The 15,560-nt window shown below is 41.3% G+C and overlaps 3 protein-coding genes across 3 annotated transcripts in view; all 3 read right to left on the bottom strand.

Moving 5' to 3' along the window:
• Positions 1-1,493: 1,493 nt before the first annotated feature.
• On the bottom strand, positions 1,494-6,827 carry nucb1 (nucleobindin 1). The gene is made up of 13 exons (XM_005726278.2): positions 6,718-6,827; positions 5,415-5,538; positions 5,209-5,316; positions 4,938-5,070; positions 4,527-4,630; positions 4,134-4,319; positions 3,947-4,037; positions 3,773-3,831; positions 3,455-3,547; positions 3,279-3,368; positions 2,217-2,387; positions 2,008-2,125; positions 1,494-1,919 (listed from the first exon to the last, which is right to left on the bottom strand). Exons 2-13 carry the CDS (start codon positions 5,532-5,534, stop codon positions 1,834-1,836), a joined length of 1,359 nt encoding a protein of 452 aa, XP_005726335.1. The 5' UTR covers positions 5,535-5,538; positions 6,718-6,827; the 3' UTR covers positions 1,494-1,833.
• Positions 6,828-7,378: 551 nt separating this feature from the next.
• On the bottom strand, positions 7,379-8,924 carry ccndx (cyclin Dx). Its single transcript, XM_005726277.1, has 4 exons — positions 8,665-8,924; positions 8,335-8,550; positions 7,840-8,160; positions 7,379-7,619 (listed from the first exon to the last, which is right to left on the bottom strand). The coding sequence occupies exons 1-4, from the start codon at positions 8,917-8,919 to the stop codon at positions 7,470-7,472; spliced, it is 942 nt and encodes a 313-aa protein (XP_005726334.1). The 5' UTR covers positions 8,920-8,924; the 3' UTR covers positions 7,379-7,469.
• A 4,810-nt stretch (positions 8,925-13,734) lies between these two features.
• Positions 13,735-15,560, bottom strand: part of tbc1d17 (TBC1 domain family, member 17) — a 10,817-nt gene continuing 8,991 nt past the window's right edge. The window contains 4 exon segments of the mRNA XM_013909034.1: positions 13,735-14,489; positions 14,681-14,767; positions 14,852-14,968; positions 15,129-15,252. Of these exon segments, the coding sequence (XP_013764488.1) occupies positions 14,328-14,489; positions 14,681-14,767; positions 14,852-14,968; positions 15,129-15,252 (490 nt within the window). The 3' untranslated portion in view covers positions 13,735-14,327.

The raw sequence follows: 15,560 nt of genomic DNA, 5'->3' as shown, positions 1-15,560 counted from the left end.
TTATTACACTTACATGTTTCATATCATCAAAGTAATTTTAATATTAGACAAATTTAACCTGCGTAAATAAAAAAATCCAACTTTTTAAATACGTTTTAAAATTTATTAAGGGAATAATCTATCCAAACCTACCTGACCCTATGTGAAAAAGTAATTTCCTCCCTTGTTAAATGATGACTTAACTGTGATTAATCGACATTTTTTGGAAAGCCGAGTTCAATTTCAGTAGCCACACTCCTATTATTTAATTACAGAAATCACTTGAATAGAACCTGTCTGACATCCACCGACCTGGAAAGGATTACAAAGCCATTTCTTAGGTTTTGGGACATCAGCGAACCACAGTGAGAGATATTATCCACAAATGGTTTAAAACACCTTCTAAAGAAAAACAAGCCGAGTCTAGTCTGAAATCCAACTGATGCGCTTTGGCATGACCGCTGATGCTCCAATGTGGCCACTGGCCGCTAAATAATAACTTCCACATTTGTTTTCATCAGGGTTCAGAGCTAAGAAGCTCGTCTGGATGCTGCAGGCGTCTAGTTTTGTACACACGGCTGCTTGATTTGCTGTTTGCAGAGTAATTAAGGATTACCTCGCTGATCTTTGTCTTTGCAGACGTCTTTCTAGGGCGCCCACTTCTCGGCAGAGTAGCCACAGTACTGAATCGCTTCCATTTAAGCACAATGTCCCTAACTGTGTTGCGATGAATATCCAAAGTGCGTGCGATTATTTTATAACCTTTTCCAGCTTTGTGCAGATCAACAATTTGCGATCGTAAAGCTTCCGAAAGCTCGTTTTTGCGAGGCATGATTCACGTATTCATTACGGGTTTCAGCTATCAGGAAGCGCTTCCCCCTGCACCGGAAGTGTGAATGTTTATTTATTTTTATATATATATATGAATATATTTTATTTTATGGGGCTTTATAATAACAAAATATAAAACCTGGAAATGTTGAAAAAAACCTCAGTAGTCGGATTATTATAGTTTTTTTTTATTAATTTACACTTCTACCAAAGAATGTGTTTCCTGCAGCACCTCCCAAAAAACTGGACCAGTTTATCTAAGCACGGGCTCTTTTTACTTACTGTTAATCTCTTTCCACAATAGTTCAAGAGTGTAAAATACCTGCTGACTGTTTCTTCGTTAAACTGTCCTTGCATATTTGACATTAATAAACAGCTCACACAAAAAGATCTTGTTCAGATCTTTCTGAGAAAAACTGAATTTCAGAAACAAGCTAATATTTCTGTTGTTTTCCTCCTTATCCACAAAGCGAAGTGTTGCATTACTCTCTGTAAATTCTTGACCTTGGCATGTATAGTTGCAAATTTTGTTATATAAATAACAAACTTTGAAAATCTTCCGTCTCGTGAGAGACTCATTAACTGTTCAACTTCAGCACCCACATAAAAATAATGACAATCGATCATGTCTGAAGCTGTGCGATTTAGTGTTGCAAAAAAAACCCACACAGTGCTCCCCAAAATACTTTTAAATTAAGATTTTATTCGGCAACGTTTGTGATTTTACACATGCCATTCTGCAGGATTGACAGCTTCACTGAAACTGAAGATTTCTGAGAATACATGTACTAATACCGTGTGCTTTGATATCTTTAATCTAATGTAGACCACAGACATTAACACTCAGTACACTCAGTATGTCACAAGAAACAAGCCGGTCTGTCTGAACCTATGCACACAGATCACATAATGCATTTTGCAGAACCCATCTGGATATCTGTGTCAGGGTAAATCAAACCAAATGTGCGTATGTTTAGGTGTGTGTGTGTGTGTGTGTGTGTGTGTGTAAGATGCCTGAGCACATTAGGTGTGCAAAGGCAGATTCTGTGGGGGTTCTGCAGGCAGATTATTTTGGGCTTCAGCTTCGGGCTCAGCTGGAGCTTTTGCCTCTGTGGGAGAAATATGAAAAAAATTTATGAATTAAAACACAAGCCAAAGAATGTAACAACAATGCTGGATATGTCACAGTCAGTTTACCTTTATCTTCAGGTTTCTGTGTCTGTGGCTGAAACTGTAGTTCTCCATTAGGACCCGCAGGAGGCTGCCCATCCACTGCCTGCTGTTCTTTCTGTCGCTGAGACATTTCTAATACAGCCTGCCATTTAAAAAAAGAAAAAAAGAAACAATTAACTATTTTTTAAGTTTCAGATGATGTAAGAAAGTGACCGCCAGGGTAGGATTGTTACCTGCTGGTACTCTCTCCTCTGGGCCTCCAAGGCTTTGCCTCTCTCCCTCAGCAGCTCCTGCTCCTGAAGCAGAGTCTCAGCCCTCCTCTTCAGCTCTTCCTCCTTGTCCCTGAGTTCAGCCTCAAATCGCTGGAGCTCTTCCTCTGTATACACTGGCTTGTTTTCCAGAGTCTGCAGCGACAACAGCGGGATGCAGGTAACGCACACATCCATCCATTTAAAAAAGAAAACACGTCCCTCCCTCTTCCCGGGGAGGGACATCGAGATGTTTCCAAACCAGCTGGGGCCTATAACTTCTCCATCATGTTCTGTGTCTGCCGCAGAGCCTCCTACTGGTAGCACATGTCCAACACCAGCACCTCACTTATGAGCCTCACAGGAGGCATCCTGTTTAGATGCCTCAAGCACCTCAACAGGCTCCTTTAGCCACGAAGGAGTTGCCTCCCAAATGGCCAAGATTCCCACCCTATGCATAAGCTTACTTGTAATGCTTTTAACCTTTAGCTTATTTTTTAGTCACTACCTTGGAGCCATAGGTGAGGATAGGAATGTAGATCGACTGGAGATCCAACAGTTTTGCTTTCATGCTCAGCTTTCTCTTCACCATATCGGACTAATACAGCGTCTGCATCACAACAAATGCTGCACCAATCTGTATCTCAATCTCCTGCTCCGCACTGTGAAAACACTGGTGAAAAAGACTGAGAATTCCAATTCATCCAAAAACTCTGCCCTAACCTGCAGTGGATACTCCACCCTCTTATGGTTATCTGATCCCCAATCGATGAAATTAGTTAAAGCATTATGCATGCATTATCTCATTATTGAAAAGAACACCACTGTCACACCCAGTCTGATTTTCCAAATGTCCATTGGTAAACAGGAATTACAAAATAAAAAGTACATCAAAGACTTTTCATTGGGTCAACTTGTGAGAGACTCATTAACTGTTCAACTTCAGCACCCACACTTTCCAGGCTCATCCTGGGAACTTGAACCACACACCCAGTGCAAAGCATCCACCCACTTCCCCAACCTTCAGGCCACCTCTGAGCTCCTTACCTCCCACTCTTTGGGATTACTGAACTCTTTCTTCTCTGTGGACTTGAGGAATTCCTCCAGGCTGACGAGCCGGTCTTTGTTTGCATCCACCTTTTAACACAGGAAGGTTGGCTGCGTCAGTTAAAGAAAAACCCAGTAAAGGTGGGAAATGGTGAGATAAATAATTAACAATTTACATTTTTCATGACATGCTCCCTCATCCTCAGCCTTTCTTCCTCCATCTCCATCATATCATCTTCCTCATTCTTTGGGTCGTAGACCTTCTCCAGCTGGAGGAGGGAAATAAACAGATGTTAGCCGCTACTCTGATGCTGTGCATATGTCTGCTGTCAGCTTGTAAAAAAGCCTGCAGGAGCTTAGGAACACAGAGAAGAGCTGCATTTTGAAGGAAATAGAAATCAAACCAGGATTTTAAGCAGTCTCAGGATAAAACTAAATCTAAATCAAAGTTTAATTGAAGCAGTCATGATGTGGATGTAAGCAGGATTGTACACCTCCTTTGTAAAGAGAGCCTCCAGTTCCTGCTCATCCAAAACACCGTCTTCATTTGTATCTAAATGAAACAGAGAATAAATGAGAACCCTTCTTTCTTTGTTTTTAAAAAAAAAACATATAACCCATTAACATGAAAAAAAGAGAATGGCTTAAAGCGAGTTGCTGTCACCCACCATGCAGTTTAAAAAAGGTCTTGGGGTTGAACTCCTGAGGATCCAGTCCATCTGTCTCCTCCCAAACTTCCCGCAGCTGATCAACGCTACCCTGAGTGGGAAAAATATTTTTTAAAAACAGACTGAAAACCTGAGTCATTTCTAATGGTTTCTGATAAAAACGAACACGGATGTATCAGTCGCCCACCGGAGCGTTAACTTTAGGATGCTGGCGGTGTTTCTCCTTCAGCTCCTGCATTCTCTTCTCCTCCTTTTCTCTCTTCTCCTGATCAAGGCTCTTCAGGTACTCCCGCCTCTCATGCTCCTTCAGCATCTCGTAGCGCTTGAACTCCTCGTGTCTCTCTGCATCGTAGTTCTCCAGGTCCTTAGTGGCCTAGATGAGAAGCCAGAGAGATAAAAGATATTATTGCTGCTACTATTGCTGTTAATAATATTTTTTTTAAAAATAGGTGAGGTATAGCACAAAATAGACAGTCTGATCAGTGTTGTTATGATTCTCGAGATCTGTCACACTCAAATGGACAAAAATTTCTTTAAAAACTCCTAAAATTCTTCTTCATTTATCGCTGCAGCAACTTACCGTTGAGATTAGAAGCTCGAGATCTTTGGCCTCAAAGGTGTTTTGATTGTGCGGATCCAGATGTTCAAACTGCTTCAGAAGGGAGGCATGGTCCATCTGAAGACCTGTATGGATCATATGTGAATAACCAATCACATACTGGACTACCATTTGGTTCTATATATATTACTGAATAAATACACAGATTTGTACAGAGATTTTTTTTTGTAAATAACAGACTGATAAAAATGGACTGACATACAAAATTTCCATAATCAGTTAAGATAAGAAAAGTCAATGGTTCACAAATTTCTGTGAAGGTGTTAAAAATCTTTTTCATTTTTTAAAAAAGATTATTAAATCTAATAAGAACTTTAGTATACAGTTAACTGCAAACTTTTCAGTGATGTGGATCAAAGGAATCCCACTCACTCTGTGTGTTGGTGCTGTCCAGTTTGGCCTTTAGCAGCATCCTGAGACGAGAAACCTCCTGACGCTTCAGCTCATCCAAGCGAGTTCTGACATGATGACTGACCAGGTCCAGCTCTTTACTGAGACGCCCGTTCTGACGGCAAACATGAGAAATCCAGGTGAGTTTAAACAGTTTGGACACAACGCCAGCTGCTAGAATGTAAACAGTACACAGGGAAGCCTACCGACTGAGAAGGAAGAACGTGAAACAGAAGCAGAGGTGGAAACCAACCTTAATGTCCTCTGTGTTTGCTGTCTGCAGTTTCTCTCTGAAGTGCGGGTCTGTCTCTAAAACCTCAATCACCTCTCTGAGGTACCGGTCGTAGTACAGGCCAGTGTCCTATTTTGTAAGGAAATGTTAACCACAACAAGTCTCTGGTCATAAAAACAGGTCACGAGGTAGAAGAAAAAACAAATGACAGAATAATGAGCCATTACCATGTTCTCTTCCTGCACTTCCTCTTTAGGGACCTGCTGGGCTGCATTGCGATCTATAGGCACTGACCAGACCTCGACAGAGATGGACAGCAGCAGGAGCCAGCCAGATATCCACTTCATCCTCCTTTAATATGAATATCAATAACAAAAATATCTTCCAGTGTCAGTTCTCCTACATACCTACATTTATATGTAACTTGGTACATTAAAAAAATCTGTTTGATGCATTTAACTCACAGAGAACCTCCTTCCCCTAAAATCTCACAACACACAACTCAATTATGACATTTTCAAACAAAAGACCCTGTAAGGATACTCATGTGCAAATAGGTCATGTTTCCTATTGTTTTGATTACATTACATTTACTTCATAATACTTGGTGTATACATTATGTAGATTTCCAGGAGTGGTGTGTCTTCTGGTATCTGTAGTTGTAGTTTAGGAAGTGTGAGAATCTGAATGATCTTCACCAATAACAAACCTCAGGTAGTGCTCTGGACATAGTTTATCATCTTTTTTTCTATTTTTTTTTCAATACTATATAATTTAACTCCTATACAACCTTAATCTCAGTCAACAAATTATACGCAGTGGTTACAGCAGGAAAGTGAGCTAATCATTTTTAGGTTTTAATGTGATTAGTTGATGACCGATGAATGCCGAATTCACCAGACGACTGCAAGGATCTATACAAAGTCTAAAACTGTAGTTCTTCGTAGATTTCGATGTATCCTTGGATATATAAAAACAGTAATATGACATTTTGATAAGAATTAACGCAATAGATGTAATCCAAGAGGGAAGAAGTGTTACAAATAGGAGCTATACCGGCATTCTGAGATGAGATTTCATGTGCCATTTGTAATGATACCATCTATATTATTATTTATTAATAAGGCATTTGTTAATTAATGGTATTGTTTAGCTATTGCTAGGAAGCTAACTAGCTTAAGTAAGAACACTACGGATGCGGAAAATGGATACGGAGTGATGACGATTTAGCCCCCCAAAAACAATCTATTCGTTAACGGCGAACCCCTGTCACTGTAAACCCAACGCAAACCTAAATTAATGATTCGCTTATGGCTTATTTCAGGCCTCTTTCGTTATTAATTGATTTTACAGATGATGTTAGAGCTCCGTGTTTTCACATCGCCGAACATGTAAGCAAGAAACGCGTAGCACATTTCTTTCTACGACACAGTTTTCTCTTAATTTCTCGTACACTCTTGGTCGGCGTTAAACTGACACCTAAAACTTGTCATAACACTGAAAAACATCCTTACATAGGCAGTATCTTACCGCAAGTTTGTTTTGGATATCTGACCCAATGCTTCAAGCACGAGCTGTATTTGCGTCGGATAAAACTGACGTCATGGGAATGCGGATCTCCTCCTGTGTGCTCCCTTCAGGTACCGTCGGAAATATCATACACATCCTTTTTTTTTTTTACGGGTAAGGAGCTTTGGAATTGTGATCACAATTTTGTATTATGGTGAACATAATGCAAGCTCACCGTGATAAATGTGCCACATAATTAATGAGACAAAATCCCCCTTTAGTGAGATAACATCAAATATAAAAGATTGCTTTTGGAGGCGCGTGGCTTTGCATATGAAGGCATCAACGGATATTAGGTAAAAAAAAAATAGACACAAAATATGTACAAACATTTTTAATAGCTTTAAAAATAGATTTTCTGTGTATTGAACTCAGGACAAAAACACAAAGTTATGGTAAATTGAAATAAATTAACATAAAATGAATCAACAATTGCGCATGAATAATAAATAAAAGGTATAAATATGATTCTTTTAAAAAATCTAGGCCTAATATAAAATTGATAGAAGTATTAAATATGGCACGTGGAAAAAACGCCTTTCCACAAATAAATTAACAAAAATAAATTAACAACCACACACAAAAATAGCTAAATTATATGAGGAAAAAATGTCAGAGCATTCTGAGGTCATATTGAATTTATATCAGTTTGACTGATGAGCTTAAAGGGTTTTGATTGGTTGACACTTTCAATGCAATACTTCATTCAGTGTTCACAAGTCAATCTCTCTCATGTCAGTTGGTGTTCCAGGCCTTTCGTTCTCCACCTCCTCGTCTTTTTCTGTGGGGCCCTGCTGAAGCCCACTTCTCAGACGCTGGTGGAGGGCATATTCAATCATCTCACTGTAGCACTGCAGGACAGCCTGGAAAGCAAGAAAGAGAAAAATGAAGTCTTTTGTGTAAGATATGTGTATTTCACTGCATTTGACAAAGCTTTGAAACAAGGAGGCCCTTCAAAACAAAAGAAAATGCTTCTTGTTGATTCTGTCCCTTTGCAAAATTAAAATTCCAACTGAAAACCTCATTTAAATCAAATCTAATCTAATAATTGAGTCTACTTGCAAACAAAACAGGCATTCTCACCAGGTCGGTCTGGCACAGTTCAGCCAATGCTTCACTCATAAGGGCCAGCTGAGTGAGGCCCTTGTTGCCCAGACCTCGTAGGGCACAGTTCAGTGATGCTGCAGCAACAAGCGATGGCGGGGCTCCCAGAAACCGGGAGTCGCAGACACACATGGCGGCCAGCGTGTCGCTGTGCCGCCGCAGGGTGGAAAGCTGCTCCTCTGCAGATTCACCACTGTCTTCTCTCTCCTCTACACAGGCGAGAAAATGTGGGAGAAAATCCTGCGGAGTCACTGCTGCTGTGTCCCATCGGAGGGTGGCGAGGATAACACGCTCCATTTCCTAATGGAAGGGAGCATGAAAACAGGAAAATTTTAGCTGAAGCCCAACTTTATGGGTTACATTTGAAAGACTTTGGCATCCAGTGGAGACAAATCACTGTTAGGTATTAGAGGGCCACAGCTGGGAAAGACTCCCAAATGGGATTAGGTTATTCGGAGTATGAGATAAACTCACCAACAGGTTCGATGGCAGGAAGCTGTATTCAGCTGCCGCACACAGGGTGTCAGCGGTCACGCTGTCACACTCTGTGAGCTTCGAGGCTATAAGCATGCAGCCAGCAGCTAGGCAGTACAATGAGACCGGTACAGACAGAGACGCAGACAGGAACCTGTCCATCAGAGAGACAGACAGGGGGAAGACTGTCTCATCACAACCACACTCACAGCACACCTGGAGAGGAGGGAAAAAGGATGAAAGATGTCAGGATCACAGCTGTCCTGATGACATAACTCACCCAGCACTTTGAGGCAAATCGAAAAACTGGAGCATGAGAGAACTGAATACCTCCAGGGCCCATTTGGCAAGCTCCTCCCTGCGCTCCGGATCCCTGTGGATGAGGGTGATGTAGAGCATGGAGGGCATGTATCTCTCCTCCACGTGAAGCAGCCTCTGGATCACTCGATGCCCCGACACTGTTGGGTCCCAGGCGGCTCGCAGCTGAGGCGAGCCACTGTTGTGGCCCTGGGCTTGTGCCTCCCTCTGGCTCTGATCTTGAGTCTGGTCATCCTCCACTTCCTCACACCACAGAGACACAGACATGTCTCTGTCCATCTGCACAGCCTGCTGGCTAAAATATGAACTTGTTTATGTCCAGGAGGGAATTAAAAGAAAAACCAACGTCCTTCTGCCACACGAGGAAGCTGAATAGTTTGCAGGTAAATGGAAGTTGGTAAATCACTGTAGAGCTTTCTTGGTTTTTGCTGAAATCAGTCTTCCTGAGGTGGCCCTGCTGAATATCCCCCCTCACCAGAAGCTCAAGGTTTTATACCCAGCAGTCGGGAAGAGAGGGGGAGTGGTCCAGAGGGGTGGGAAATGCCATAGGAAGGGGCAGAGACCCTCATGAGCGACATAAAATAATAAGTTAACAAACAATGCGATCTGTGCAACAATTGCCTCAACAGGTGGGGAGAGGGAGAAAGAAGGAGAGCGAGGGGAGAGAGGGAGGCAGGGGAGGGGAAAAGAGGAACAGACAAGAGAGGGTGTGGCCCGCAGGGACAGAGCAACAGCTTGTCACCGACAGTGAAAAAAGAGAAGGACGAAAAGAAAAGGCAACGAGGGGTGAGAGAGAGACAGACAGAGAGAGAGACAGAGACAGAGAGAGAGACAGAGAGAGAGAGAGAGAGAGAGAGAGAGAGAGAGAAGCACCTCCAGACTGTGACAATGGGCATGGATGACAAAAGGATGAGGGTGTTTGTTTACAACGTGAGCACGGGAGGAGAGATGTTAAACGCTGATGTTCAGTCTTGTCCTGCTGTCAGAGAAAGATCCTGAAGTTCTGATATTTTTTTAGTTTCCCAAACATTCATACATACAGTCCCATTATTTCTGTCTGTGCAGTTTCAGGGATTTTTGTGTCGTATAATGATTTGAGTCGGTGGTTTGCAGGTTTGCAATCCTAAAATGTTGCTTATGTCCCAGGATGCATTTGGAGAACTGTGATTAAGTGATTAAAAATTAAAGATAGATAAAATGAGAGTAAAATCTCACATTTCATTCAAGCGAGAATACCCCAAAGGTTCTTTGTTTTTACACATGTTTTTTTTAACAAAGATATTTGGTAATTCTAGATAGATTCTATATTCTTTTGTAAGGAAACAATATAACAGCTGCGTGCAAACATACTAAACAAAAAAATGAATCAATTTTTGAAACAATTACAAATTAATCAATAAAGAAAAATAATATTTGACAGTGGGGTTGCAAACAGATTTCTTTTTTGGAAGCTTTTGCACTCTTTAGATGGAAACATTAAAATACCTTGAATACTGCACACATCTTGCGTTTCTCACCATTTATCAGGGGAGAGGAAGGGATTTCAAAAGTAGTTATAAATGTGTTCGTCAAACTTTTGGCTCTGAGCTTCTCTGTCGTCACAGATTGTCATTGTCAAAGCAACCTGCGTCCCCTTCGGTCTCCCCTCCCTGTGGCAATCTGCTGCTCTTGTTTAAAGAGCGGCGAGGCCAGCGGGGAGGGCCGGGCGAGGTATGTGCAACAGACAGTGGAGCCGGGCAGGTCAATGAGCCGTATTGTCTCCCTTTACAAATCAGTGTCAGACAACAGCTCCTGGCCTTCTGCCTGCTGCTGGCTCTTCGCACACACACACTTCACACATTCATGGGGTAGACACACTTTTCACGCACTCCCCGGGGAGCCCACTGATGGTCACAATGGGGTCGCACTCCCCAGTGGAGAATACAGATTGTATTTGACACACTCATTACAGGTGGCTCTTCACACATTTAAGGCGTCAATGGCAGCTAAGGTTTCAAATGGGAGTTAAATGGACAGAGATACGAACACCATGCTGTGGATCACCACGACTTGATTTCAGCTGAGCATCAATAATTCATACCTGCTGTGACAAAGAAGTGATTCAGTTTCATATGTAACCTAAAACAGTATTTTTATGGAGGGGAAAAAAAGAACACTTCATTTATCTCCAAAGTTGGGCAGGTTCTGTATTACAGCAACCAAAGGACTATAAATAAAAAACTCAGTAAGACAGAATATGACAAAACAATAGTCCTAAAATGGTAAATTGAACAAACATAAGAAAGATTTAAAAGATGGAAATACACAATGGGAGAACATGCACCTGAAATCTGTACTTATACTATGAGTAATGTTCCGATAAAGCACTTGATTAAATTTCGCTATTGTAAACGTAAGCACGAGCTACTTTGATGAAAGTCATGAAAATAAAAAATAATCACAACCACTTAACATAATCTCATAAAATATTCCAAAACCTGAAACCCATATCATAACAAGCTAAAGCTAAAATCCCCAAGAATGCAGACCTGATTAAACAGTCCCACTTTCTGTGAAAATGCATAACATTTTCCTTCTTCATATGATGGTTGTTACTGAAGCTAAACTAAAAAAAATTAACACTGGATGTTTAAAAACATTTTAATTAACTAAAATAAAAATAGAAACTACACTCTGACGTGGACGTATTCATTGAGACTTTGGATGATTACAAGAAGGCTTTCAAAAGTTCTGTGTTTTTAATGTGATACATGATGTAATTTTCCCAAGTCTTGTGTCTAATATATGGCATCCACACAATAGTAATTAAAAAGACTGAAACCTAAAATTAATACAACCCCCCTCCAAATCAGAATCAGTGGATAAAAGCATATTATAGCACATGTTTGAATGTACATGCAGGCATTGAATCTATACTGCAATTCTGAGTTCTTTTAGGGTATTTCAGGGCTTGTACATGAACTTACCCAAAGTTTACAACTAATTAACACAAGAGCACAATGTTTTCCCTTTAAAATATTCATGCAAGGTTAAAGTTTAAACCTGTACAAAACAATGCCAGTGCATCCTGTGTCCAGTGTTCCAAGCCTAGACCAGATTCATTCAATTTTCCTGAGTAACTGAATTCATAATAAACAAATCATAGATGAGAATCTGAGGCACAGGGAGTAGATCAGCAGCCACATTGTCTAACTGAGATGGTTATTCTTAGACACTCTGCATAATGACAACACGAAGAGACATAATCCTGCAATTCTTAGTCGATTGTAGCATTAGTGAGAGAATATTAGGTTTAAAGCGGTCGACAAGGCCTTCGCCTATAAACAGGCTTTGAAAAGGGCTGAAAGCAGATTGAGTTTGAATGAAGGACTGAGTAAGTTTGGCTCTGCCAGTCAAGTGAGGTCAGGATGGGGTGGGACGGTGGGAGGGCGAGAGGGCGAGAGTGACAGATCGTCGGGCTGTTTAAGCACCCTGCTAAATTCATACACCGCAGCTGTATTCAAACAACATGGATCGAGGGGCTCGAAGACAGCCACCAGCCACAGGAGGAGTGCAGCAGGTCCTGAGAAGGGGGTGCGGCTGCCCGCCCCTCATTTTCCAGCTCATTTCCCAGGACAGTGGAGAACAGAGGCCCTATTTTCCCCTTGAGCTATTCACCTCACACAGACACCTGCTGGCCAGTGGGGGAGGAGAGGTTAGGGAGGGCAAAGTTTAACCAGTTCACAAGTTAAGACATAAACAAGTGCAGTTTACTGTAACAGTCTGTCAGTCTTTGACCTCAGATTTATCGGACAAATGTAAACGAGTCGTTGGAATCATTTTTACACAGACGCAGAGTAGCGAAACATCTTCACTAAATCAATGTATTTATCACAATTTTGAGACTATCAGTTGAGTTTTTGACAGCATTTGGGTGTTACACTAAAGGGGAGCTATTACCTCTGTTATAAACAGTTACGATGTTTGATGGTCGTATTAAATATGGCCAAAGTTTCAAATAATGAAATGACAGGGTGTGCAGCTAATCCCTGTGAGGAAAAAGCTCAGAGTGCTCTAAACACTCAGTTTAGGTATTTTCTTTTCTACTTCTGGCTCTATATGATGTCAGTGAGAGCTGATATCCCTAAAGTAGCCATCTCAGGTACACAGCGTTGGCTGCTGGACCTGAGATGCATCTGCTGTTCAAAACTGCTGTTTGCAAGGGACAACCAATCAGAATAAAGGAAGGAGTTAAAAGAGCTCATTGATTGAGCTGGAATCTTTCTTATAGATTCCTGCATCCTGCAGCTTTTCATTTCAATTTCTATCTTTATGTATTTACATGTAAAATTCAAACAACTATTTCCCATTTTTTCAGTTTTTAAACTACATCTAAAACATTTGCATCTGGATAGTTTAAGATATATAACTGGAGATATTTTATATTTACACTGATATACACTGAAGCCTATCCCAGCTACCACAGGGCGAGAGGCGAGGAACACCCACACACCTCGCCTGTTATGGTGAGTTTATGCATGAGAAGTAACTTTATAGGACAAGGACCGGTGTGAAGTTACTCCTCACTGATATGTGTATTAATAATGGATTGCATTTATATAGTGCTTTTCGAGACCCTCAAAGCACTTTACAATTCCACTATTCATTCACTCTCACATTCACACACTGGTGGAGGCAGCTACAGTTGTAGCCACAGCTGCCCTGGGGCAGACTGACATATTGCGCCAACGGCCCCTCTGGCTATCACCAGTAGGCGAAGTGTCTTGCCCAAGGACACAACGAGCAAGACAGAGCTGGGGATCGAACCGGCAACCTTACGGTTTACAAGATGAGCTTCCAACCCCCTGACCCACGGTCGGCTTGTGTATTATTGTTGCTGTGGATCTGCAGGTAAACTCGGACCTGCACACTGAGGCTCACCTCCACCATTTGATAAATGAATCCTTTTCAAGTCTTGGGGAGGATGTTATCGTCTGTTCCTTCCTCACCTGATTCTTATCCACAGGGGGATCAAGTTCAGTTATCTTGAACTTCTTCTGCTTAAGTTTTTACAAATGGATAAAGTAGAGTTTAAATACCCTGTTTTGTTATGATTCAACCATTTATTTGGTAATAACGAGATGAAAATGCTAGAACATCATACATATAGTTACAAGGCTTAATATTACCAAAGTGGCATGTGGAACCTATAAGGCATGCACAACCTTTGCATAGGGCTGGAATGGCATCTTACAGTACTAGCAAAATACTGCCAGTGAGTTTATGCTTCGTCTATTTCCCTTTACAGGAGGAGTGGTGAGAGGACCGTAAGAAAACACAAAATAAACTGAAACGTAAGCAAGGGATAAACGAATTAATATAGTTAAATAATAAGTAAAAGCAGAAGCAAAAGTGTCATGAAAACAGGAAATGTAAACAAGTGACAAGGAAACAGGAGGACAGCATACACACAAAAACAGCACTGCAAGTACGGCTATAGTGTTTAAACACATTGGATTGTAACTTTCATGAACACGCAGTGAGAGAAAAGAGCCTCCACAGTGCCCTCTGCCTCTGACCATCAGTAACAACAGTCTTCACTCCATACCATGGGATAATATTTAGTACATATTTCATATATAAATGTCTTTCACACATCTCTTAGTGAGTGTCAGTCCACCAGCTGATAATCAGATTTAAGAGCAGCTGGGGCCACACGCTGAATTAGAAGCTGCGGCTCCTTCCTGTGATTGGCTGAGGAGGCGCCGTGTCTCGCTGGCCTGTGAGTCTGGGCTCTCTTCCTCTGAGCTGGGTGGGACGTAGAGGCCCAGGACCTGCTTAACCATAACAGGAAGCTCCTGGGGTGGAAGAGGAAAAAGGGGAAGCAAGTTATTAATTTATCAGTTAACATAATATAGCACAAGATAAATTGTTTTCCTATTATATTCTGATAATACTAATAAAAAAATAATAATCTCAGATTTGGACCAACAGATATTTTACTGGCTGTATGTCGAATCATGAGGTATGAAGTGGCCCTGTGTCTTACCTTGCACAGAAACAGCTGTAGGTAGATGGCCTCGGCTCCACGCAGAACGCTCTGCAGGTCCAACTTCATTGTCAACTCGTTAATGTGCTGCAGATGAAAAACATTATAGAAGATGAAAATCTGTATGATTACAGAAAAACAAACAAACTCATTTTTAATCCAGACACACACCTTCAGAATAGTGTTGAAGTCATGGTTCGAGCCTATCAGTTCTTCTCGCTGGGACTCGAGGATCGAACAGGCGATCAGCAGGTGAAAGTTTTCACATGGAAGACGAGTCCAGAGGACCTGAGGAAGAAAACACGATGCCATAAAATGCGATGTCAAGATGCAGCCCAAACAATCCTTACTGTAGACTGTAAAAAATAATAATAATGTGGGATTCGGTTTCATAACAAAAATCAATTCAAGACACAAATATGTTAAATTGGTACAGTCAAGCACTCACCTCCCACAGTGTGAGGATATCCTCAAAGGAAAACTCTCTCTTGAACCAGATGAGCAGCCAGCGGAAACAGAAGCAAAGCGAGCCGCTGTCCTGAGAGTCTGAAGGACATGCAAGGAAGGGAGAACTGGAATTTTATCTCTTTACTAAAAAGAAATTATTATTGCACATCCAGAGTTTTCTCAGTTTCATACATATGCGTGGCATGTATGTCACCTTCAGCATATCTAAACTTATATGTGAGAGGTCAGATTCAACAGAAAACACGGTAATGTCTTCCTTTTGTGCACCTCTGGTCGTCTTTCTGCATTGCTGCTATATTTAAGGTTCGACTTTGCCTTCAGTGTGAAACTGACCTAACCTCAAACTGTGAATTCATCCGCCAGGAACAACCTCTCCAAACCGAGTTCTACTATAACATCTGAGTAAGAACAA

The sequence above is a fragment of the Pundamilia nyererei genome, unplaced genomic scaffold (genome assembly GCF_000239375.1).
Source record: "Pundamilia nyererei isolate P.nyererei 1_Seehausen unplaced genomic scaffold, PunNye1.0 scaffold00018, whole genome shotgun sequence".
NCBI classification, from domain to species: Eukaryota; Metazoa; Chordata; class Actinopteri; order Cichliformes; family Cichlidae; genus Pundamilia; species Pundamilia nyererei.
Note: the sequence above shows the minus strand (reverse complement) of the source record. Positions and strands in the feature narration are given on the sequence as shown.